At 32.7% G+C, this 27,519-nt stretch overlaps 1 protein-coding gene across 6 annotated transcripts in view; it reads left to right on the top strand.

Annotated features, from left to right (window-relative positions):
• The window catches only part of KIF6 (kinesin family member 6), a 175,984-nt gene that overhangs the window by 4,851 nt on the left and 143,614 nt on the right, over window positions 1-27,519 (top strand). For all 6 annotated transcript variants that reach the window (XM_068676590.1, XM_068676586.1, XM_068676591.1 and 3 more), the window contains exons 4-5: window positions 14,795-14,942; window positions 19,430-19,539. In XM_068676590.1, the coding sequence (XP_068532691.1) occupies window positions 19,442-19,539 (98 nt within the window). In that variant the 5' untranslated portion in view covers window positions 14,795-14,942; window positions 19,430-19,441. The remainder of the gene's footprint in view (window positions 1-14,794; window positions 14,943-19,429; window positions 19,540-27,519) is intronic.

Raw genomic sequence — 27,519 nt, 5'->3', positions numbered from 1 at the left:
TTAGTTACAAAATGGTTAGTATTGGAAGGGATCCTTGGAGGATGTTTGACCCAACTCCCAAAAGGGGAAAGCCAAAAAAAAAAAATACCTCTCTGTTTCATTAACTAGATACACCCAAGAACCTGCATCTGTGGTGGTATTTTCAATTTTTGCTCATTATTACAGTCCTAATGTGTAAGGCAGTGGTTTTTGCAGTGTATATTTTCTATTTCATGTTATAATCAAACAATGCTTGTATTTCAGAGTTCGCAAAGGCAAGTGTTTAAAACTGATGTAGAAGGTTTCCTCACTCATTGTGTGGATTGAATGCCACTCTCAAGCAGGTGGATTTTCTAATGTGCCACTCTCTGTATTCACCTAAGGTCCATATTGCTGAAGTCAGTACTAGTTTTCTGCTTTAGGAAAACAGACATCCTCAATTTGGTACTTAGGTCTTTCTCATATTGTTCCTTGGGTGTAAAAATATGCCTAACTCTTTATAATTCTGTTTTCCTGTTGATTTTTTTCAAATGCTTGTTTTTCCCTCAATTTTCTGCTTAAAATTCCCACACAAAACAGGAAGGGAATTGACAGTGAAAATGAACGGCCAGTGAAATTGAATCTTCACTAGAATAAGATAAATACACTTTTTTTTGTATTCTTTCATGGAAAATGTATTTCTTTGCATACCTGACTATACCATGTATAGTTTTTGGTTAACTCATTTACTTAAAATATTTATGGCTTTAACAATGACTGCAGGTAAAAAGGTTTATATCTTATATAATTGTGCTTGGAAAGAGAACTGTTAAAACTCCTTGTTGCACACTATAGATTGAATTATCCTCATTAAAACTCATAGTATCAAAGCTAACTAGTAACAGACACTTTTTAGAGACATGATTCATTTATTTATTTATTTGGAATGGTTCACTACAACATGGAAGAGTTTTCCAGCTGTAGTTCACCCGTGTAGTGCTCCAACAAACATGAATTTGTAGTGTTTTCCTTTATTTCAGTGTTGACAGATATGGGATTTTTATTCATCTATTTGATCCATTACGTAGACTTTAATTTTTTTTTGTAGACTCTAAATACATAAATGCTATTGAATTAATCATGCGTAGGCATAAAATTATGTCCAAACAGCTGTCTTTAATGCTAAAGGTGATTACACATTCTTAACTGAATCAAGCAAATGTCGACATCTCTGAAGGTTAAGGTGTTAAGGCTAACATTCAAAATAACGTGTTTGTTGTTACTGATAATGTTGAAGGAAGATGCTACTTGTGTTTTTAGGTTATACTTGAAGTATATTCCTGTTTCTCATTCTTTACCTTCATTTTTTTACCCTTATTTAGGCAAAAATATATATTTGGAAATGTCTTTGTAGTCATGATGTTCCTTCCCTAATGGAGTCCTTAATTGTTGCTGAAATGTATTTTACTCTATAGTAAATGACTCAATTTTCCTTTCCATTGAGAGTACAATGAGAATCATTCTGTTACTTTGATAGACCACAGACTTCCATAGCAAAATTGTCATTCTTACTTATTTCTTTCTAAGTTGACATTCTCTTCTAGGGAAAAACTGTTGAAAATACATTCATTTTGGATGTTGGAGTTACTTTAAGCAAATACTTTTTGTCTGTGTATTGCCAGGGAAAAGTAGCAGGAAAGTATCAATGAAATAGTTCAGTGACATTTTGAGGCTCTTCGCCATGCATGCTTACAGTGATGAGAAAACTCATTTACACACTTGAATGCTCAGAAAAGAAATCTTGGGCATGGCTTAAACTAGAAACAGCAATACAGTGTTCAGGACTCTAAAATCTTTCTAGTTTGTTCTTGGATGGATGAAAATTGGATGCAACTTTTTTTTTTTCTTTCCCCTCCCTTTTAAATTTGCTTTCTTTGATGTTGGGCCACTACTTTTCTCTCTAAATCCAGTTACATTGTCATCCCGCCTGTGGTTTCACAGAGGCACCAGACATTAGTTCATTTAATTTACTTCTTCAGTCAAAAGTGGCAGTCTCTGTTAACCATTATAAGCATGTGATTTGCTTTATTTTTTTTATTATTATTATTCTATTTTGCTAATGCTTGAGTCATCTCTTATTTGGTTTCATTTTTTCCTTCTTCCTGTTCTTCCCTTTTCATTTTAAATTTATATTCTTGATTTATTTTATTTTTTTTGTGCAGAGCCAACTTTAAGAGGCAGAACTAGCTCTTCGACTTTCTCAAAAGATGAGGAAATAAATAACATCCTTTTATAGTTTGCTAACAGTTAAGCATTGCTCTAGTTCAACAACAGAACCAAGTTTCTCATAGAGCTTCAAATATCATGATGATGAATACAATCAAATTATGTGGAAAATCTTAGTGCTTTTCAGTTTTGTTTTCAGTTCTGATGTGACTGATAATTTGGCTTATTAAAGAATAATATCAAAATATTTCTTTTCAGGCATATTCATGGAAATTAGAGACAGCCAAAATATTTCTAGCCCAATAGTAGTCACCTATGTTGTGTTTTTAGAAGTCTTATAGCTTCCATGATAATGTTCTTGTTGCTGCACATTGAAGTTTCTTCTGCTCTTCTATATTTATCTTAAGAACTGCTGTTTGTATATACAACCTATTGCCCTTTACTCTGTTTTTTTTTTTTTTTTTCCATTCTGCTGCTTATTAATACAGAAAATACAGTAAAAATATGTTTTTATGCAAAATAATGTTGACTATATTTTGTAATGCATTTCTTAGCAGTTTTAGAAAATACTTTACCAGTAATTAAAATGTTTGGAAAACATTTGAATTCCTAGATTGTCTTGAAATGCAAAGCCACAGAGTATAAACCAAACATCCTACCAGGACATTACTATCTACACTAAGTATGCTTATAGAATTTTCTCCTTTGTTTTTCTGTTACTATAATTTTCCTTTCTTCGTGTGTAAGTCTGTGAATAAAATAATATAACAAAAGTATTCGGACTCGCTGTTCTTTTTTTCCCCCTTCTCTCTCTAACACCTCAGGGATTTATGTTTTACTAGGTAATCAAGGAAAATAATCTCTCTGCAAGTTTCTTCAAATTAATGGAACTTCAGTCAGTAAAGAGGATGCTAATTTACTCTCAAACTCTACGTTCCTTTTGACTGTCTAATTCAGTCTAATGCTGGATTTGCTTTACTTTCACAGATTTCAATAGGGTTTTATATTAATAATCACTCTGTAATTTTGAACTCTTAGATGAGAAATTCCTTGAAACATGAAATCTGAATTTACAAGATTCTTCAATATATAATTTATTTTTTTCCAAATGAAATGTTTCTGTATAAATTGTGGCCTCTTGTATTGAATGTAATAGAGTACAAGAAATTCAGAGATTCTTAAATAATGTAGGCTCTTATTTCTGAGTCTTTATGGTTCTTCATTACTTTTAAAGCTAATTATTTGGGACAGTTAAAAAGCCATATATTTGCATCTTTTTATGGCAATGGGAACATTTTCTTTATGTTTCTAATAGAAGCCCTTTTCATATATGGTACCTTAATGTGAATTTCACTTAGCAAAGAGAACGTGGAATTAGTGGGGATATTCCTTTGATATTATGTAGACTGCAGACTATTTCATGCTTCCAAATCTGATGCAATTTGTAGTCTTGTAATGTGGACCTTATATCGGATGTGGACACATGCAACATGTCAGATATTTAAAACAGCTTGTACTCTCCCAACTAATGGGATTGAAACTATCTTCAGAAATAAATCAAAATATAATTGCAGGAAATATGTAATAGGAGAACAAAAAGTAAAAGAGGCATAATTATTTATCATGTAATAGCCAGAAATCGCCATCGAATTGGATATTCATTGTTTTGCATCAGAAAACTTAGTAAGTGATATTTTCCTCTGAATAAATTTAAATTTCAAAAAAAAAGTATAGGACTCATTCTTTTGAGGGGTCAAATTATGCACTTTTTTTTTTTTTAATGAGACTTGAAGTAGATAATAGCTTCCCTACTTGCATCTCCTGGTGCTTCACTGGGGACATAGTTTAGTCTGAATTATGTTCCTTAGAAGATGCACTTTCTTATTTGGATTCATCTTACCTAAGCAAGATTTTGGAATGCCTATATACATTAATTCATCTATGTCCCTGTCCCACCAAACTGTATTCTGATATACAGTCTTCTCCCATATGAAATTTCTTCTACTGGAAATGCTAATGCTCCCTTACAAGAAGGGCAAAGTATTTTATTTCCACTCTTAGTTGCATCAGTTTGAGTTATTTCAAGTCTCTGACTAGTCTTAATTATAAGCAAGGAATGAGAGAAAGAAAGTTAAGTCGTATCAGAAAAGAGCAATTTGTGTGGGCTGTCTATATTTCAAGGCTGTATTTGAAAATACTGGCAAATAAGAATAGCATCATCAGTAATATACATTCACTTCACTACTTTCTTGTGTAGTGCTTTTCCACATTACTGCCTACTAGATTTTTATAGATATATGCATTAAAATAGGTGTCTTGCGTTAATAAGCATCTTCAGAATAGATGCAATTTCAAAAGGAGTTTATGGAGATAGTCCTTCAGAACTGGCTGACCCGAACCAGGAGATGTAACATGCTATGTTTTCCATGCACAGTCTTTTCTTCTGAGCAATACAAACGTGGAGAAGTTAGTTATGTAGCTTGAGTAGGAGAGTTAAAGGAAACATCAAATCTTGGAATGAAATGATCATAGATTGTGAGACAACATTTGCTTAAGTGTTTGTTTTTTTTTTTTATGAAGAACAGACAATTTACAGATCACTTACAAATTTTGCTGAGTTATCAAGACAGTCCACTTTTAACTCAGTAATGTCAGATATCCAGGTAGCGTGTTAGAAATCTGCCTGTTGTGATATGAAGTAATTTCTTTCTGAAAGGAGTATTCAAGGCCAAGACTCCTCAAAAATAGCAGCAGTAATTGGCTACCATATTAATCTGATGTAGACTAACAAAATTCAGCTATGCTCCCTATGGAAATAAATAAAATTAAAAAAAAAAAGTTAGTGTTAAGGAATAGGAAGTGCCCAGTGTATTCCATCTAGACCACTTTTTTAATATTTTATAAAAACATGAAGCACCAAAAAATCCTCAACTAAGGATGAGAGATGTTTCTTAAAACAAATGTCAGATCTTCAACAGGTCTTCAAGGGCTCATGTTAATTTTAAGCATTCTCATACAAATGAAAGAATTGTTGAATTGAGTATTTTTCACAAGTCTTGTGGATACATGTAAAGTATAGGATGCTGTTTCTCCACTATTTTTACTCGCATTCCTTCTCTCTTCTGTCCTCCCCTTTGCTTTTAGGTTTGTTTTAATCAGATGCAGCGTGTTGCTTCTGCACTGTAGATAGTGTTGACTGGTACAACAGGTTGTTGAGTGTCATAATTGGAAAAAATAATTGCTTCCAATACAATGAGCTCATGAAGACAGTTTTAGTATTAAGATGTCAATAAAATGTCAGCTCATTTAAGTCACGATGCAAAATGATCAAATAATTAAAATCCTGGAAGATCCATGTGATACAAGTCACTTACCTGCTTTTTAGTCCTGGCACAATGTCTCCCTAACCAGTTTAAAATCACTTTACAACAGCTACTAACAGCATCAAAGCCAGCATTTTCATAAAGACTTTTTAAATCTTCATGCTAATATGATTAAAATGAAGAATGCCTAGGAAAATAACTGATTTAGCAGTAGTTGTTTTGCTTTCATTTCTTTGCTTTTGGTTAGTTTGTTTTGTTGTGGTTTTTGTTCTTGTTTTCCTGAAATGTTGATAAGATGTATTAAATTGTATTATTTGTGGATTTTGTGGAAGGTGGTCATTGTTTATTAATTAAATGGTAGGCTTCTATGACCAAGTAGTTACTTTGACCCCAGTGTGTTTGTGATGCAGTGGCTTGGCTAACCTGCACTCAGGCATGCAGCACAGCTGTATTATTGTTAATGTAGCTTAGGTACAAAAATAACCAATAGAATCCATATACGGTAAAAGGACACTTGTTGGTTGTAAGCTAGAAATAAAAATAGCTTAAAATATCCCCTAAATTGAGAAATTGGAGCAGGAATGGTTGTAGTTCTTGAAAATGTTTATAAGTATGAGGCAATAAAAAGTAAAAAACAAATAAACAAAAAAACTTCATTGTTCCATCTCAAACAGCTATTAGTCTTGTTTATTTTGACTTAAATTGCAGTTCAGACTTGTTCAAGAATGTTGCTTATTGTAGGCTACAATTTGATAGGTTTGATCCAGAGTATATTTGTGTCACTTATCTTCTGCAATGCTTAGGGTGAAGTTTTACATATACTTAAGAATTTCAGTTAAAATAGGAAATTATATCACAGCTTGCTATCTTAGGAAATCTCTTTTGAAAATTCTGAGGAAACGCTTGTACCAGGGTCTCAGAAACACAGTTACATGCACATTTGGAAATTGGTGTTATTTTTGAAATATGAGGCATTACCAAAGCAGATTTGTTTCATAAATCTGGCAAAAGTATAAAGGGAAAAAAAAGGCATTCTGAGATGCTTTGTTTATTTTAACTAAACAGAAATTTAATCTGAGTTCCAAATGATAGAAGATACCTAAATGCCAAATTTTTGTAAAGACAAATCCTCCCTGAAAACTGCTTTTCCAGATCCTGCATATCAAATTTGTTCTTCTTTTTATTATAAATACCATGTCTGTGAGCTGGTTTTGCCAGGGTTATACTGATATGTTTATATATTTATTTATTTTATGTGTAAAATTATTGTGAATTAAAGTTTTCTGAGACAGGAAGAAGGAAAGAGCGGTATTGGTAAAATATTTAAGGCAGCAAGAACTGAGGGCTTACAAAATATAAAGATCAAAGTGTTTTCCACTCTTTTCAGTATTCTAATGTTTTCATAGCTGTTGAATGACCACCTACCTTTACATTACTAGTCACTTAAAATGAAGTTTCAGAACTTAGGTTAAAATAATAGCAGGAATCTGAAATAAACTAGTAAAAGCAAAGTAATTAATTTTTAAAGCTGTGATTTGTTTCTGATTCCGAGGCATTTCTCTTATTTATATATAAACACTCACAGAATTTAGTCTTTATTTAATAAGGCCCCTTCTCATTAGAGCATTTAAATATTTTTTTTATTTATTCAAATTATAGACTTAGTAAAAACCTTTCACTTTGAACTTTTTCATTTTAAAGCAAAATAATAATAAAAATGACAGATGTCTTAAACACATCTGTGTAAGTGATCTTTCTAATCCTTTTGAAGACTGGAAGGTATGCCTTGCCGTAGAAATTAAGTGTCAGAGCAGGCAAATCTTTTTGCTTAGGTTTCATGTTCTGTGTTGCTGTGATGGCTTTTGGTGTTCCAGATAGGCTTCATCCACCAATTGCCAAGAAGAGATTTCAGCATTTTTCTCTAATATCTGCTAATGTCAAAAGTTTGAGAATAAAGTCAGCACTGTTTCCTCAGCTTTTTTGTAGTGAATTGAGCTTTGGGGTAACAAAAAAGGAATCAAAATACTCTGACTTCCCTGAGAAAGGTTGTCATGTTGGTGGCTATAAACTGATGCTTTGAGACCGATCTGAACTAAAGCAGAGTTTTGGCATGTTTTTAGGGATTGGTAAGGACTGTTTACATTTTCCTTCCACTGATGATGATTTTGTGTAAATTATGCCTATTGCTAACATACTCTCTTAAATTCATATAATTAGGTTGGAAGGGATCTCTGTAGGTCATCTAGTTCTGTCTCCTGAGTGGAGCAAGGCTAGCTTTGGAGTTAGATCAGGTTGCTCAGACCCACGAGAACTTTGAAAATATCCAGAGATAGGGATTCTACAACCCATTTGAGCACCAGTTCCAGGGCTTAACTGTTCTTACTGTCGAGAACATTTTTGTTATACCCACTTGGAATTTCCTCTTGTACAGCTTGTGACCACTGTTCTACCACTGTAAGCCTTTTCTTTGTGATGATCCATTAGGTAATGGAAGATGATAATTAGGTACATGTATAGTCTTCTAATCTCCATACTGACAAAAACAGCTTCCTCAAGCTTCCCCTCGAGTTATGTGCTCCAACCTGAACAAACTTAGTTCTGTCAAGCTCTCTTCAGTTTCTTTACATCATCCTTCTTAGACCGGGGAGTCCACAACTGAACACAGAACTCATTTGACAGTTCATTTTATTATTATTATTTTTTAAATCTTGTAGTTTCATGCTAACTGTTGTTTGATTCAACAAAATATACTCGGTGTAACAACAGAGGAAGCAGACTTCTTTGTTATACTTAGGCATAAACCAGCCTGCAGTCATATTAACAATGAGCACAGAAACAAATGAAAAGTTCTGTGTTCATAAACTTTAAATAGAACAAATGATCATCATGGTAAATTAAAACAAAATGTACTCAGAAAAACCAACCACAACAAAACAACCTCAGTCTGCTTTCAACCTCTGTCTGCTGTCACAGGGTTTTATGCCACTCTTTATACTGTCTCAGATACTTAAGGACAAAGTACTAAATGCTATTTTGAACTGCTGTAACTACCCATAAATTGTCAAGCTCCTGCTTGAGGAGATTTTCACTTAAGGAATGTTAACCAGTTGTAAACATAATGGATCTATCAATTTAAGTACAATTGCTTGTATGAGTTAGACTTCTGTATCACGCCTTTCATTTAGGAATTATGCATCTTCCAGGCATGAGGTAAGTCTGCTGAGTGACTGAAAATGTCAGTACATATCTTTGTAACAGAAATATATTTAAACAGGGATCTAAATTGATATTTTAACAAAAAGTTAATTTCTTAATGTGCACAATTTTTAAATTTCCGCTAATTATGACTAAGTTAGAAAGCTTAAGTTAACTAATAACTGAGTAAGAAAACTTGAGGAAAAAGATGATGTGGCCTTGCTCTCTTTTAACTACGTTCATAGATCAGTTTGTATTACAAAGAAGAGTGATAATTGGTACAGAGTTTATACCATCAGCTTTTGCTTAACAAGGGAAGAGGCGGGGTCCCTTAATATAATCAGAAAAGCAGTAATTCACTGAAGCATCGAGTTTAGTCTTGTTTTCACACAATTATATAATCTATTTATATATATATATATATATAATTATATAATCTAGTCTAATAAAATACGCTACCTTTCTTTAAACTAGCTGTTTTTTCTTGTATCATTAGACCATATAGTTTCAGGCACAGTGTTATAGCAATGGTTTAAACAATGCTATTTATAACGGCCATTTCATATCAACTATTTTTTTCTCTACACTGTGGGTTTTTAATGACTGTCTTGCCATTGATAAGGGACTTTTTAAAACAGCACCGGTTCAATATTCTATCATTGACTGACTTCTTTTTCCCATCAGTTTCTTGAAGTCCAAAGGGCAGAAGACAAAATATGTTATAACTCCATTTCCATAAAGCCAAAATTTATGTTTTCTTGAGAAGGTGTCGTTACATAAGCTTTTGTATAGCAGATTTAAGACAATTAAACAGTATTAAGGTTGTAATGAAAATGGAATAATTAAGGAACATTTTCTTCAGCTTGCTTCTTACTTTTTTATGTTTCTTCTCCAAAGCAAGACAAGTATTAAAATTAAGACTATTCCAAATTAATGGAAAAAAAATTATCAAAACTTTTGTAGAATGCATATTGGGAGTTCTTAAAGTATCAGAGGTGCTTCTGATACATGGCAGGTTATGTTTAAATACTGTAGTGGGTTTAGGTATCTACACCAGCAAAAACAAATTGCATCAAATTGTCCCACAGTGAGGACCTCACCTAGAACTCAGTGAGATTATTGAAAAGGTGGTCATTGACTGGAAGGAGCTTTGGTTCATGGTCTTGTTATATAATACTTCAGAGGAATCTTTCTCAGTGTAATTTCTAAACCTCTATTGGTTATTTCAGCATTCTGTTTTTTAAAATATTGAAAAGTATTACCTTTTCTGTCTCAAAGATTGTTATTGTGGAAGAATTTCACGGTAGCATGTCACAGGTTGCAGATAGAACTTGAAAATGTTTTGCTTTTCCCATGACAACATGATAAATTGTGTTACCATCATAATATATGACAATTATAAAATTATAAATTATAAATATGAAAATGTTTTGCTTTTCCCATGACAACATGATAAATTGTGTTATCATCATAATATATGACTAAGCATATAGTAGTGTGGTCAAGTTAATCTCCTTAGTCAGTTGTGTGCTTAAACACTTGTGTGCTTAAATCACACCTTTTTTCTTTGGAAAAAAACAGTTGATGCTTCTTTGGAAAAAAGGTGTGATTCCAATTGCATGGTATAAGGAGAACATATTTGTGTTTAAAAAAAATGCTGCTGATTAACTTTGTAAGGTCAAGCACAAGCTTTTGTAATTATAAAAACCAACAGCAGTTTTTCAGTGCTTAACTAGAACAGATTCATTCAGTTCTTAGAGTAAAATGTAAGAGAAGATCTAACTTTTTTCCATGTTAAAATCATCTTGAAGTGAACATATAATTACATTGGAAATAAGATTTCAGAAAAAAAAAAAAGACTTAGGGCTGTAGTAAAACAGTATTCCTTCAAAGATTAGGGGTTGCTTGCCCACACTTCATGTCATTATTTCATTAAAATTGGTATTAGCTGTTGATACTATCAACAATTTTCTTGTTGGTTCACTAATACTTCCTTTTTTTGTCCTAGTGTTTTATCTTCTTGTAGTGAAGGCTAAATTTACCAAAGTGTTACAAATGCATGCGTGCATGTTCTAGCATGTAAGAAAAATGAATAATCTGAATTTGCTAACACAGTGAAACAAAGGTACAATTTTGACAAGTTTTGGTCATTGTATTTTAAAATCTATTACCCTCTATAGTGGGTCATACTGAGGTGGATATTTATTATGAAAAAAAGATGACCCTCCAGGAACTCTGTCAATCACAACAGGAGCAACTTTGATGCAATATACTATAGACAGATTTCTCCAACAATATTTTAGCTAATGTGTCTGGAAGTAGTCCATGAACTTGTGAATAGGGAGCTGTACAACATTGCATAAGTTCTTGAAAGATCTTTTCAGCAAAGCTTCTCCTTGGATTCTATGTCTTTGATGTGTTTTTGAAGTAGTTAAGAGACAGTTTATTCAATAAAGTGCATCTTTAACTATACTAAAACTCAGCTTCCTGGAGGGGGGAAAAAAATACAAAGTTTTGGACATTGTGGCACAGGGCGGTTCTGGCTGTTGTGGACAGAGTGAGTATGAATGAAACTATCCTTCTAGTACATCTTTTATGTATGCATATTTTGAAGCCTTCAGAATATTGCCGTCAATAACCATATCAAGCCATTTACTGTGAAATGCTAAGTTTAAAAAAGTTTTGGGATTTGTGTTCAGAGAATCTGATGTGTGACGCATGCTTTGCCTATGTGAGTAGATTTTGCAGAAATGTCAGAAAAGAGCAGTTGATGCTCTACAGCCTTTTCTAGTAGAGAAGCAGGTCCAATACTGTAAAGGGACAGCAGCTTTAATTTGCAGATGAGAATCTTTAAGGATCCTTTTGAATTATGGATTCAATTCTTGATGGATGCTGTCTAGAAAATAAACTCTTTTCCTATCATCTCATAATGATGAGACATTCAAAGTTTTGACTAGTATACAGAATATTACATACGTGTTTGTGGTTACATCTTCAATTTTTAAATTTATCCATTCATAAACATATATGTATGTGTAGAAATGACCTTTAGCTTAGTTCATAAGCTTTATTCTCTGTGACTGTTCCTTGACAGTTTTAATGTAATCTGAATGAAAGAAATGAGTGCCGCAAATCTGGACAGAATGCGTTTTATATATTTATATGTATATATAGTACATACTACTTTAAAATCCAAGATGAAAGTTTCTCTATATATGTATATACACAGTATATACTATATATACAATATTAGTGTATACTACGTGTACTATTATATACTAGGCTCTGTATACCTTATAGTGTATATACACTTGTGTGTGTGTGTGTATATATATATACACACACACCCTATATAGTATATAGAGAGACTTTCACCTTGGATTTTAAAGTGGAACTCAGCACTGTATTCATAGCCAGCACCTTCATAATCCATATATGCAGTATTAATATTTCTTATAATTGCATTATACTACAGCAATATATTATTGACATTGGTCTGTTCACATATTTGACCTTAGAATGTTTTCTGGAAAACAGTTCAGAACTGCATTGATACACTGCAATATATACATGAATCAATTAAACTCACTGGCTTTTGTAGGTGTTTTGATAACATATGTAATCTGACATTTTATCCTATGTTTACATGTGTGGTGATCCTAATGGTGTTTTTGTGAAGAAGTGGGACCTCAAGTTAATGGTTTGCAGCCACATCTTTACCACTCTTTATTTTGGCACACATTGTAAAATACAGCTTTCTGCAGGAGCCATGTCATAGAAATTGAAACAATACACCTTTAACAACCTTAAAGAGGAGGAGTAAGACCAAAAATGCAAGATCTAGGAGAGCCAAAGAACAGAGATGTAAAAACAGAAGAACAACTGTACTGAGTTAGACCAAAGTGTCATCAACCTAGTGTATTATCTCTCATAGTGACTCTCAGTGTTTCAGGAAAAAAAAAAAAAAAGGTAAATATTTAGAGCTACTATTTCCTATTTTAGGAAATATTCTGTTAGCCTCTAGTCAGTTCTAATGTAGAGACTTTCTGAAACAGAGGTGACTTCTGTGTGTATTAGCCACCAGAGGATTTCTTTTTCAGGAAATAATCTAGTCTCTGCTGACGCCTGTGTGAACTTTTAGCATCCACAACATCCCATTGCAAAGAGTTTTGTAGCTTAACTGCATTTTGCATGAAGAATCATTTCCTCTTGCTTGTTTTGAACCTGCCATCTCTGAGGTTCTTTTGATACCCCCTACCTTCTGACAACTCATTACTGTCTTCAGTGTTCAGATACTATGGTGGTGGGCACTATAAATTCTTAAGATAAATGAATGAGGTGTTTTCTAGTAATGCTTGTTTTGATTTTTAACATCTGGAATCTAAAATCTATGTATACTCTGCCTTTAGGCAGTTTGGTCTTTGGGAGCAGATGGCTGTAGTTCCTTTCAGCATGTTTCTGCTTTTTTCTTTGTCATCCTACTGTAATGGATTAAAATAAGCAATTTGGCAACTACGCAGGCCTTTAAATAAACTTTAATATGTTGGGGAGCCATGGCGTGTCTTGTGGCGCCAGACCACATATCTATATGTTGTTCTCTTTCTCTTATGCAAGGCTTGTTTGCCCCTTTTCATTTATAAGCCAAATGTGAAAGAGTAATTTTAGCCTTTCTCTTTCTTCATGCAAAATTAGTAGGTCCTTAAGCATAGTAAATCAAATTATAAGTAGATTTTTACCTCTGATAAGCTTTATCATGAAAACAATTCCTTACGGATTACTTCATGCCTTTTCAAACATATTTTGATTTTTTTCTTATTTTCTTTCATGTATTTTCACATACTTTCTACATATATTTTGTCAAGATATACTGAAATTGTAGAAAATATCTGAGTCATAAATTTAGGAAAAGTTTTGTAAATGATGGCTGCTGAAAGGAAGGAAAGTCTGATGTGCTCTAATCTGACTTTTTTTTATATTCTTTAAGCTGTTGTGACTTCTGGTTTACTTAGCCATCTGAATATTACAGTCAGTAACAGATTTCATCACTAATTTGTAATTCTAATATTTTTTGAGAATTTTATTTGGTCTTTTTTCCTTACAGAGAAGTGAAAATTCAAAATAATTGTACTTTATCACTTATACTTTGTTGTTTATAATGTGTGTGTGTGTGTGTGTGTGTGTATATGGTGTGTGAACAGGGTGAAGTATAAGATGTTAGAAAACTTTAAATATTTTTCAAGGTCAGGGTACTTTACGATAATTAACAAGAAACAGGCTCAGAAATGTGGCAAAAGATTTTTAGTAATTGTATCTTTTGAGACAGCTGCACAAGGGAAGCACCTGATAGTCAACCATAAATACCAATAGAAATTTTAAAAGTATACATAAAATTTTAGTTTTAATATCAAGGGGAAATGAAATGTATTTATACATGTAGTTCATGTCAGCCCATCAAAGCGGTCTGACTTGAGAAAAATGCAAGTCTCTTTTCACAAATGGTACAAGAAACTTTGCCATATATTAAGAAAAGAAATGCTGTATAATTCCTTCAAATTACACTGATTTATCAGTAGTGGAATCTAGATCACAGTTTGGGAGAGTGCTTTATGTTTGTTGCAATAAAGAAAGAGCTTTTAACACAAAATCAGGACCATATATGTTCTGTCATAACATGAAAGTTCTGTTTGGTCAGTCATGGCTGATGAGCTCCATGTCAGCTACAGCCAAGTCTGACATTTCCTTCCTCAGCTGTACCACTATTCTTAAGCTTATCTACTGTTTGGTGGAAGTCAGGTTGAAGGGAATCGTGAGTATGACGATTTACAGAGAAAAATATTTTAACTAGACTTTTGCTAGGCCTTACTTCAAGTAAGAAATGTGGAAAAAGATTATCACATCTGAATGTCATTTCAGGTGATGTAAATCCTATTGAATCTAGAATAAATAGTATGAAGAGTGATCCTGTATTACTAGACAGCTTCTATGTATTTGAGAATTACTGTAAATTGTATTTTGTTTCTGTACAAAGTTGATTGTGGAAAATAAATTATGCCATAGATACTAATTCTCTTGTCTTTCTTACCATTCTGTAGTGCTTTGGCAGGATATAATGGTACTATCTTTGCCTATGGTCAGACAGGCAGTGGCAAAACTTTTACGATCACAGGAGGAGCTGAACGTTACAGTGATCGAGGCATCATTCCTAGGACTCTATCTTACATTTTTGATCAATTGCAGAAGGTATGGGACAATGTTTTCTGTTTATTTTTAATGCCTAGTTTATACTTAATATTCTTTATATACTTTAGTTTATACTTTAATACGTAGCTATATTGCAGATAGCTGCTTTTATAATAGTGTTAGAGGAAGCCCTAAAATTATTGCTTCAGAAGTGCTGAATAAAATATCTAACTTGGCATGAAATGTTATGCAATAATAAATTGCTAGTAGTGTTGGTTATGTGCTTCATTGTAGTAGACTAAAAATCATGGGCATGAATGAAGTTGTTTTTTTTCTAGTTTTTAAAACCATGCTATTTTTACTTGGTGCAATATACGTTCAGATCACATAATCTGCTCTACTTGTCATATATTCACTCCTCTGCTCTGTTTTTTATATTATATGCATTGCATTACACGCATATTATATAAAAATTGTTCTGACTTCTATGCAACTCTAAACCAACAATATTGTATAAAAGATGGATTTTTTTTCACTCTTTGTTACCTAATATATTTGTGCTTGAGCGATGCTCAAAATGAAATAGTTAAATGAATAGTAAAAATTTATAAATATTCGGTATATTTGGATGTTTGTGTTTTACTTATTAGATAAAATATGGAATGATAATATTAGATACATCTAGTTATGAAAAAAATACAAGTCAGTAACGTAGGATTCAAAAGAGAATAGAATAGTTTAGTTATGTGTCAATTTTCCTTGTCAGCTGTTTTCCCTTCAACTTCAATTACGCACTTGTATGGAATGTTTTTCTGTATATAATATTAATATTAATAATCCAATTCATTCAATGTAGTTGGCTGGAAAGTGGCTATATGTTAAGCCCACATCTTAACATAATTACACATGCATAATATATGTAAAATACATAATATATGCACAAGTAAACATGTAAATAGTCAAAATGTCGTGAACATTTATTATTATTGTTGTAGTTACTCGTTATGCATTCTTTTCAAAATGAAAAAAAAAACACTTTAGTCTGCTTTTAAAACAGAATCACTACATAAATACTAGTTAACAGTGACTAGAAAAACACTTTCAAATGTAATAAATTGTATTCTGAAAACGAGTTTTGCATGTGCTTTACACTTGACACTTCTAGTGGAGAAATAGTCACTCCACCTGTATAAATATGGATTCGGTTTCACAAAAAAGGGTTCAGCAGTAGTAACTACTGGAAATAATTGTATGTTTCTGTCTGTTCCTTTTTTTTTTCTTCATCTTACACTATTTCTGAGTGTTAGAGTTCTGTCCCAGTTATTTCTTAATGTTTTTCTGTTCGTTTTTTCAAATACTCCACAGAAGATTTTCCTGCCAGTTGCTCAGTGCCACTGTTGTTTGATTGCTGAATTTAACATAACTGTTAGGATGAAACGTATGCCTCTAGTGTAAAACCAAACCTAGGAGCTATAAATTTACTTTTTAGGTGAATCCAGTGATGTAAAAATGAATAGTGTGAATTGTCTGTTCCAGCAACTATAGTTGCAGAAGTGGGGAGTGAAACAATAACCAGTCTCAAAATAGTTTTGTGATTACACAAATTTAAAATTCCTTTGTGAAAACTACAAGTGTAATAGTTGCCCTTAAAAATTAACTAAACTGACAATTGTAGTTCACTGTTTCACTGAATCTGAAATCTTGTACTCTTTTTCTTTGAATCAAAAAAAAAATATTACCTCCTGTGCAAAAAATTCATTGTGCCATGGAGACAGAAAACTTGAGAGAGGGAGACACATGACCATAATTTAACCATATGATTCTTCTGTGTTTACTGTGCTCAGAAATGACAAACGAAATTTAATTTGGCAGCTTATTTATTTATGTACAGAAAAATCGGCAACGATTGAGTTTTACACAAGGTAATAGTGACATTTAAAATGCTACAAATATACTGCAATGTCTCAACACCTAAGAGCAATAATAAAAACAAATAAATACAAATGGAAAAATTTACCTGAAATATTCCTTATTATCTAAGTTCCTTTTTGTAATTAGTAAATGATACTTCCCAACTGGTAAACTTCCAGAACTCATATAAGATGTTAGCGATAAGATTTCTAAATGAATGATTAAGTTAAAATTAACTTAGACGTTCTGAATCTAATGTCTTCCAACTGACATGCAGCCTACAGGTTGGAGGGAAAGTGTAAGTAATGCATCCGAATTTTGTCATATATAAGGGAATTGTGCAAAGCAGTAATAACTAACTGATGGTATTCCGGGCAACACAGTGTTTTCCTAAAAGAATGCGTGTGTGTTTTACTTCTAACCAAAATATTGTAGAATAATTTGTTCGACGTTTCTATGCAATTAAATGAGTGAATAACGAAAAGGATGTTTTATCAATAAGCACACTGATGATAGTTCGTTATGTTTACAAGATACTACATTTTATTTTATTATGTGTAATAGTGACATGACCAAACACAGGCAATTGTTATCTTACAACCATAGGAAGCAAAGTGAAAAGGAGAGAAATGTGTTTTCAATCTGGTATAATATGTTTTGTCTGTTCATTTATTCCACCGGGCCTATGATTAATTTTCACATTTTAACAAAGATATTTAATTAAACTTAAATATTTTTGATGTTAATATCACTCACTGATGTTCAATGACAGCATCAAATATTGTAGTTTTGTACTCTGTCATTCACCTAATACTGGTTGCCAGTTCTTACTCATAAGGGGTTATGTCTCAGTCTCATGTGCATGCCCTATGTGAGTAAGGGTTAAAAATGTTGAGTAGTTTCCTTGTCTCTTTCAAAGTATGGCGTTGACAGGTACATCTACATAGCATATTGCACGTACACAGAGGTTTGTTCTTCTATGAATTGAATTGAGAAAAAGCAGGCTGATCATGTTGCCTTAGACTTCCAGCTGCACTCACGCGACCTCCTCAAGAACTTTTGTTGCAGAAAGTGATGAGGGTGATCTGGCAATTACAAGGAATATACAGTGTCAACGCAGCCACATCTTTGTCCAACACTGCTTATGTAATAAAAACAAAATAGAATGAAAAAATAACTATTTTTTTGCTTTGTTCTCAGCACATACTTTTAACAAAAATAAATATATTTGTGTTCCTATTTTCAGACCCTTTTTTGGAGGAAAAGCTCTACTTAGTTGTGCCTCCAGTGGTATTTCTGTCTGCCTGCTTCTATATTCTTGTGCTTGTTTTGTACGTTTTTGTTCTTGGTGCTTCTTAAAACACCACTCTTGGTGTTTCGTCTTGCCTTATTTTTTTCATACCTTTCCCTTGTTTAATTTCTTTTTATCTATAACCACACTTTAGAAAGCGCTGATGTAGCCGAAGAGTCATCTGCTTCCTATCCCATCCCTGGATAGGATGGAACAGGATGAAGTGAATTCAGGGACAAAAAAAAAAGCAAGACCTTTTTTAAAATTTTACTTGGACTGAGACAGTGAGGTTTGGAACCAAGGAACCAAAGCTTTTTCCCAAAATGAGAGGCAAATCAACCCCTCTGTTTTTAATAGCTTCTTTTTAATTTATTGTTCAGAAATTGTTATGATTTCTACAGCTTCCTGTTTGAACAGTGTCCTACTACATTTTTCCAACCATCTGTAGTGTATCTTTTTAAACAGTATCCCTTGAAATAGTGATCTGTCACTATCAATAAAAAAAACTCACACAGGAAATAACTATTGAATGAAAATGGAAAGTTTGTATCTCTATGTATTATGCAAAACTGTAGTAGATTGCATTATAAAGCTGTGCTTTCACCATGGCTTTGTCTGCTAAAAAACAGCGACTAATTTTCTTTTATTTTGGAAATAATATCCCATTATTTTGAGATTTAGGTAGTTTGGATTTGGCTCTGGGGCACAAGAAAATTCTGCATGTGAAATCCAGTTGTGTTAAGTTATATTTTGGCAATGTATTATACAGGAAATAATGAGGATTGGAGAGGGCAGCTGACATCATATACAGCATTTAAAAGTTGTGATAAAGAGAGTGGAAAGCAGTATGTCACTGAAGTTTCTAAATTAAGTAAATCATTAAGTAAATCTTTCTTCTTGTTCTTTTTTTTTTTTTTTTTTTTTTTTAAGGGTAGTCTTTTTACCCATAATATGAGTGTTTTACCTCTCTATAATAACATTCTTTTTTGTCATAGAAGTGAAAAATGGCATGTTACATGGTCCTGTAAGCAGGCTGCTATGTTCTAAGTGTATACAGACTTCCATATGTATATGGAACCAATAAATTTAAACAGACTAAACTGGCTTCTAATCATGGGCATTGGGTTTTGTTGTTTGTTTTTAACTTTTATTTTTTTCATCACCTTTTATGCCCATGGTAACAGAAAACATGTAAGTATCATGAATTGAAAATGTAAACCATACCTAAAAAAAATAAAGAGACAGTAAGGAAACAACATAGAAGCTATAGTGTTAAGTTTGTCCTCTGGCCTAGCTCTTGCTCCTATTTATATCTCTTCCTCTTTTTTTTGCTTTTCTTATCCAGGATAACAGCAAAATGTATACAACCCATGTTTCCTACTTAGAAATCTACAATGAATGTGGTTATGATTTGTTGGACCCAAGACATGAAGCTTCCAGATTGGAAGATTTGCCGTAAGTGATAAAACAGAATCAGCAAGAACAGTAACAACAGAAAACATATGACCTCTTGCATTGTTTGGGGATTTTTTCTTTTTTGAAACTGTACTAGTCTTATCTTTGCATTAATTAACTCAAAATACTTTATTGTTTTTTTTTTTTTCTTTTTTATCAACACTATCTAAAGTTTGTTATTTTTTATGTATAGAAGTTAAGGAAATTAAATTGCAGTAAGTGAAGGTAAAACTTTTAAAAAAAAAAATATGTTGATATTATGCAGAAGAGATCTATGGCAGCCATTGGAAACAAGAGGTGCTTTCTCATTACATCCTTTGCCTTTATGTGGTATTCATTTGTGTGTGTGCTCTGGAGACGTATAAAAAGGAGTGTTTCTTTTAAAGAGTACTCAGGACTTTTCCTTCAAGTTTAATTATTTCTCTAGAATGAGCAGTTATGAAATAAGGTAGGTAATAGATGAGAAAGGGCAAATGGAACTCCAAAAGACATTATATTTACTTAGAATGGATGATTGTTATAACAGTTTCCATTGACAAGATGCCAGCACTTACCAATACTTGGACAAGGGCAGTAAATAAAGCTTTTTAGGTCATGAACATATAAGAACAGCAAGGTTAAAGACCTTACACTTATAGAAAACTCAAAACTTAGTCTCAAAGTCTCCAAGAAGAATTTATAGCCTGGGTTATTCTTAAAATAACTCAGCAAATAGTAAATAGTATAAATAAATGACTTGTTGACTACTTGCATTTGCAAATGCCCTGAAATAATGCTGAGAACCATAAACATTCTCGCTCAGCATAATGATGACTGAAATGCGTAAATGACAATTTAATTACTGCTGATACAAGAGCAGGAAGTGTACTGAGAACTGCTAATGGACCAATAACAGAAAATCAATGGAATTTTGTGTCATAAGAACTAATTATGTTATTAAGATATTAAACCCATTTCTAATATATGCATATATAATATATTCTACCCAAAAGCTGCAGAATTGTTGTAATATGGTAATACTAGTCTGTTACACTTCTATGCAGCTTATAAAAGTTAATGCCATTATATTATTCAGATTTATTAAATCATTAATTTAACTTTTTGTCATATTTTATTTGAACTCATTGAATTTATTCATTTTATTAAATTGAAATTATTCAATTGAACTAAAATAAATTTGATTAATTTAATCACAACTTTATTTGAAACAGTTCTTTGGGGTTACTTGCCCAATAAAATATAAATCACTTTTTAAAACTAGATTCTGAAAATTTATTACTACTCATGAATTTCTGAAAATCAAAATTGCTTTATGTATGGTGATTCAGTTATGCTGAAGAATAGCTCCTTGTTATGTCTCAGACTGTTTTAAAAAAGGAAAAGTTGAGGAAAAAGTTTGGTTGTGTATTTGTGATAAAGCACACTGGGATAATAATAATTACCTGAAAACAGCATGCATAATAGTATTAGTGAGATAATTTTCTCTACAGGATGATTATTGTTAATAAATGTTTTATGGCTTTGCTATCTGTGGTCATTCTTTTCTGTGTATCAGTTGTCAAAAGATACATGTAGTGTACTAAAACTACACCTTTACTTATGTTTTACGTTGTGTAAAAGTATTTATTTAAAGTATTTTTTTTAAGTTATTTTAGGGATTAAAATTTGATTAAAATTTGAAAATATATAGTAGCAGTCTGAGCTAAAATAGGAGTACAAATTGCATGAAAGGGTAGTTACATAGTTAACTATATTTTAGCTACTTGGATAATTTCTTGTAAATGGCAAAGTAAATAGTAGTCACACGGACTTTAAAATGTATCAAGTGTTTATTACCTGAATATATATTTCATTTTTCTGAGCATTTTATGTGTTTAAGACCTTTTAGGATTTTACTGGTAGTAAGCAAAGTACAGAATAATCTAATTTACTCAAGTTTGTTTGAAAGCACATACTTAGTGAGAATATTAAAAAGAATTTATGTTTATGGTACTTTAGAAGGTTCATATTATGCATAATTTCCTGTTGAACTCCACAGCGGATCATCAAATTTTTAAGCACTGTAAAAAGCCAAATGGAGTTTTTCTATGGTTGTATAAATATTAGCAGTCTGCTGGTATTCTCCCAAGTATATAAGACAGGAAAAGTAAGGAAAAGATTTCTTAGGTATGCAGGTTCTTTTGGAATACTCTTTTTATGCGTATTCTTGCAAAGGAAGATGGATGCAGTGTGCATTAAAGGTAGCTACTTCTCCCAAGCTTCATCTTAATGACTTTATATTACTTCTCAGTTCAATTGTAGGAAGTAAGCATGTTGGTTTGAATGTGTCATGTGATGACATTCATGTTATAGAAGTATATTATGAAAATTGTGCAATAGATTCATTGATTGTACTTGGGGGGGAAAAAAAGTGTAAAAATTGAAGTTTAAGGAGAAGTTAGACAAAACAAACAAACAAAAAAGTCCATAGCATCTAATCATTGCACGATTAATTTTGAAAAACCAGATCCTGATGTCAGTGTTTTGTGTGTAGTCACCCTTTGAGCCTTTTCTAGTCTACTAATTTTTTCATCCTAACAATGCTTAATCATTTAATTAATCATTTAATTAGTCTTCCAGATGAAAAGAGGCTTTTACACAAAATCAATTTATCTAGAAACAAATTCCTGACAAATGTGTGGATGTAGTTTATATATCTCATATATATACACATAGAGATATATGAATAAGTATATAGTCTCTGTATGTACCTACTCTGAAGAGATTTTTTTTTTTTCCCCTTGGAATCCTGCAAACTCTAGATTCAGTGTAATTTAAACGTATGATATTCACTATATATCAGAGGTTTGTATATCTGGAAAAACTTAACAGTCTTTAAAATGAGAATATGTTTATGTGCTTCAGTGTAAATCTGTCCAGTCTATAAAAGGAAGGTGGTTCATAGGACAAGCTCAATGAGATTTAATGTAATCATGTTTCTAATATATACATGTACTTATATATCAATGAAATTTGGTTTTGAAACCCTAGTAAACTTTCAGTTTTACAGGAGGAAAAAAAAAAAGTTTTCTTAATGACTAGTTGTAATGATGTTACATGTAGTCCATAGAGATACATTTTGAAATACCCTAATACTTCTTGTGTTTACAATTTTAACTTGTTTTTCTTATACAAAGCTGGCAGTGTTTTAACTTCACTGAAAGCTGTAGCTAAAACACAGCTTATTCAGATGTAGACTCACTTGAAGTAACTTATTTATTAGAATGCAAAAAATTAATATAGTAAATCCCATTCCATGCTTAAATAAGAAAATAGAAATTATTCTTTTTACATATTTGAAAACAACTATAATACTATTGTTATGAAACATAGCTGGTAGAAGACTACTTGAATTCTTACTGCCATCTCTTATTTTTATAAAAGATTTGCAGGACTGTTCAAATTAGGGAAAATTTTCTGAAGCTCCTTGTTTGCTATAAGATTTTACAAGTTTCTCCTCTAACAGGTTCCCCATTGTACAGAGTATTAGTAATTATGTAGCTCCATTATACTGCATTAAACCAATTTCACTTCAGTCACAACAGCACTGATGACCCATCAGTACAAATTCTTCTGAAATAGTTTGTATTATTTAAGAACTAAACATTTTCCTGATACTAGATAATAATATAGAAATAATGACTGGGGTTGTAAAAACCAATAGTCCTAGATTAAATCAGGATGATTAACAAGTTACTGTTTCTACCTGTCTAGACTAGGACAGGCAACACTATTGTGTTGGAAGACCTGCTAAAAATAGTGCTCATTTATCTTAAAGTATCAGTCTATAAACTGTGGTAGTTGACAAGCTACTTCACAAGGAGATCAGACAACTGTTAATCAGGAGTGATGTGGTCAGGTGAAAATGTAATCTAAACTGCCAGACGGTATTTGTGTGTCAAAATTCTTTAAAGTCACCTTTGATCCAGGAAGGTATAAGATTTCATCTGATGTTTGGTTGGTTGTTTTTTGAGTTAACCAACAAAACCCAAAAAATATACCAGCACCACTACCAACAACAAGAAATCAAAAAAAAAAAAAAAAAAAAAGAGAACCCAGCTAGTTTATACTGAATCCTTTGAAAATACATCCCCAGTTTATGCTGCAGATAAATTAAGCTTTTTGAACCACAGATCAAGTGAACTCAGCACGCAGACGCTTTAAGCTATTAACTGATTAACTTCTTCAAACTTCAGTAATGACATCCACATCTCTGTATCGGTAACGTGTAGAACTGTTATGTTCCATTGGGTCAGTCTAAAATATTTTTATTTTTAAAAAATCTGTAACTGAGAAAAAATCTGCAGCTGAGTATCGGTTGACAACCTCAGGTGAATTTGTACTCTTCTATTTCTTCTATTTCTGCACTGCCCTCCAAGGGTCTGAAAAGTTTCTAAATTTCTGACATGTAAAGCTAAACCACCTAGTGTAACAATTCCTGTGCTGCTTAACAAAACAACAAAAGGCTAAAAGAATCATTTCCTACATTTGGGAAAATTGTTTTACTCAGTCTAATTTTTATTGCTAATATACCTGTTGCCTATCTCCATGCTCTAGATTCAAGTGTTTGTCAGCCCTTCTCCTCTGAAGTGAATATGTCAACCATATAACCTAGAGACTGGCCACCACCCATATGCTGCAAGAACTATAATTTTCAGTGTTCTGAGAATTACTGGTGTTTTAAAATTTTTAAGGTTGATAATAATACAAGCTAACTGTTTTCATATGAAATACATTCCTTTAAAATGAAGAGACCTCAGTGTAAGTGTTACTACCAAATACTTAAAGATTAGGAGAATATTCAGTTTTGAAAAGTAAAGTGTTTCTGCTTGTTAATGAAGGGAGAGCAGACACTGTTCTGAATCAATTCCTCAGAGATTGCGTTGTTCACTACAGTTCAAGTTACACTTTAAATGGGTATGTATGTAATGTATGCTCTATGTGTGCTATGTATGTATTTAATATGTATAATGTATGCTTTATGCTTTATAATGTATGCTTTCAGCATACATTACATATCATTTATTCTCATTCACATTTTGGTGTGGTGTGTTTGTTTTTAATGTTTTATGATTTGTTTCCTCAAAACCAGTAGGGAGAAGTCAGTGAAACCTTTCAGAGATTACTTAATCGAAGTCATCTGAGTGAAGTAATTCCATTGAAATTATTGCTGTGCTCTTTCAGACAACTTTACTTTTAAATACAAAAGTATTTAATTCAATGAACACTTTATTGGGAGTGATATTATTGCAGCTGCCTACAAATTCTAATAGGTCTTGTTTGTGCGTGAGCCACCAATTGTAGTTTCCCATTCTAACAACTTGTTCTGCACTGAGCCAGGTAGAAGGAGAGAGAGAGGGGTCACAGGGTTCTTTCTGGATCTCAGGAAGAAAGACCTGAGAACAAATGGCTTAGTAAGGTCACTGCTTTAATAGGACAGGATGAGGAGAGGAATACTGACAGTGAAAACGTCCCTCCAGATGCTGGGCACCCTGAGTTTGTGCAGCACCGAATGGAACCAGAATGGATTTTCCCACAGCGTGCTGCGCAGAGTGCATGGAGAGAAGCTCTCCCTTCTGGTCACTCGAGCAATTACACTATTTCCTTACTAGAAAACAACTCCACTCCTAAAGGATGCTCTCATGAGAGCATCTTGCTGCACTTCTTGGTGAAGGCAAGGCCATGCAAGTGTTGCAATCATGGGTCCTAGATGGGAGCTGCCTGCAGGCTCCAGTGCTAAAATGAGCTGGCTGAGTTCACCCTGCAGCCACCAAACTTGTGCAGCCTAACACAGGCCTGTGTCTACTTAGGTCAACTGTTGTGTGGATCAAAACCTGCTAAATGTGTGATGGTGTCTTGGTCAAGATCAATACACTCCAATGTCCACAGAGTATAGAACAATGTTTTTCTTGTCTCAGAAGCAGAAGTCATTGGAGATGGTGGGAAGGATTTCCTATCACAAGATAACGTGTTAGAACAGCCCTCACCAATACCTATCTCATAGTTCTGTCACATCTCACATGCAATGGAGATTATGCTTTAGGTCTATATTTGAATGGAAAATCAAATCTCTTTGCTATTGAAAGCTGTGCTGATGGCTGAATAACTCTGTAACCTTCCCTCTTGAATACCACATCAGAGGATTTTGTCAGACTTTGTCCTCTGATATGGTATAAAGGCACCAATAGTTCTGATTTTCTTATTTTTACTTTTTTTGATGCTATGTAAAATGATGAACTTGGTGATTCTTAAAACCAAAATCTCCTTCAAACTTTACACATAGACTACATATCCATTACCTTATTCGGTTCTGCTGGACGGACTCCAAGATGCATTCTTGCTGTTTTTCTCATATCTTTATCCTATGTTTATTACTGTCTGTATAGTCACCTCCTTATGCCAAGGTAGTATCAGTATATTCTGCTAATTATTATTGTCAAATATATATCCTAATATATGTTTTGCCTAAACCATTGTAATTCATTTTTAAATATTTATAAAGTTTTTGATATTATTTTAGATTTCTTTAGTTATAAGCCCTAAAGACAGATATAATCATAGGGAAAATTGTCATTTGTTTTCCAAAAGGTTTTATTTTCTAATCTATATTACATAAATTAATTAGATGTTATTAATTAGCCGAAGGAAATTTTAACTTCATAGTTTGCCAGTAACAAGAATTTCATAAATGAAAGCATTCAATGTGTAAGGCTCTCTTGAATAATAGGATCTCAGCTGATGCAGGAAAGGGCCCGAGTTAATAAATAAAAAAGGCTGATTCCATCCTACAGGTTTTTTAGTCAGCTACAAATTCCATTCATTAAGCCAAATGGAAAAAGATTCTTTGTTTATAAAGAAAACAAAACCTTGTCTCTGCCTTCTTTCAGTCATTACGAATAACTTTACAGAGCTTTTCCACACCAAGATCCAAGTTAGGGCTATGAAATTTAAACATTTCATTATTATACAGAATGTTCTATAAAATTCTACAATCATATTAAACAGTAACTTTATAGCACAATAAAATAAATCATTTTGTTGTTGTTTTAGAATTTTGCTTTTAGAGAGGTTTTTGACAGATGCCTCTCAAGATGTGCAAATTTGGACTTCCGTCTGGAAATCCTAATAGTTGAAAGGCCATTGTATAGGAAGTTGTCAAGGGTTTGTGGTCTCCCTACTGTTTCCTTTCTGGTATAATAATTCTCCAAGGCTTTTGTCCAAGCTCAAATCTTTGTTGTCTGGAAATTGTTTATAACCATTCTTCAAAATATAATCTGAAAAAATCCTTTGAATTTTAAATACTATCCCAAGTGTGCAAAATAATACAACATTGCTTTCCTAAATTATAAAAAAGATAAATGTTTCTCACAATGTAATTTCAAAACATTAAAATTAGTCAACACATTGTATTTTAATCAAAACTACTCTGGGCTTTAGTGTGTGATGCATGCACAAATGGAATGAGAACAGAATACAACTTGAACTTATCAAAACATTTTTATGCAAAAGTGAAATTATGGGTTTCAGTTTATGCTCTGAATGGGGGAAGCAGGTTTTCACGACTGTACTAGGGCTGTCTTTTCCTAAAGCAAAAAATAAGGCTATAAGCAGAAGCAATTGTACTTGGAGAAACAATTATTATGACTACTATAGAAGCATTGTCTACCCTTAGGTGCATTTTTCTCTGGAAATTAGTGAGTGTATTGCAAATAGTTCAAATTATTTCTGTATATCCACTCCAATATTTTGACCATCAGAGGGTAAATGACTTCTATACTACTTAAGGGTAATATTATGGAATGCTGTTTAATTTCTTTCAGCAAATCTTGGAAACAAGACAAACAGATGAGAACAAAACCAAACCTGTGTGTTTTTGAAGCAGCATGGAGTAATTAACAAGCAAGAACTATGCACAGATAAAAACTCAAGTCCTATACTCCC

The sequence above is a fragment of the Anas acuta genome, chromosome 3 (assembly GCF_963932015.1).
Source record: "Anas acuta chromosome 3, bAnaAcu1.1, whole genome shotgun sequence".
Lineage (NCBI taxonomy): Eukaryota > Metazoa > Chordata > Aves > Anseriformes > Anatidae > Anas > Anas acuta.
Note: the sequence above shows the minus strand (reverse complement) of the source record. Positions and strands in the feature narration are given on the sequence as shown.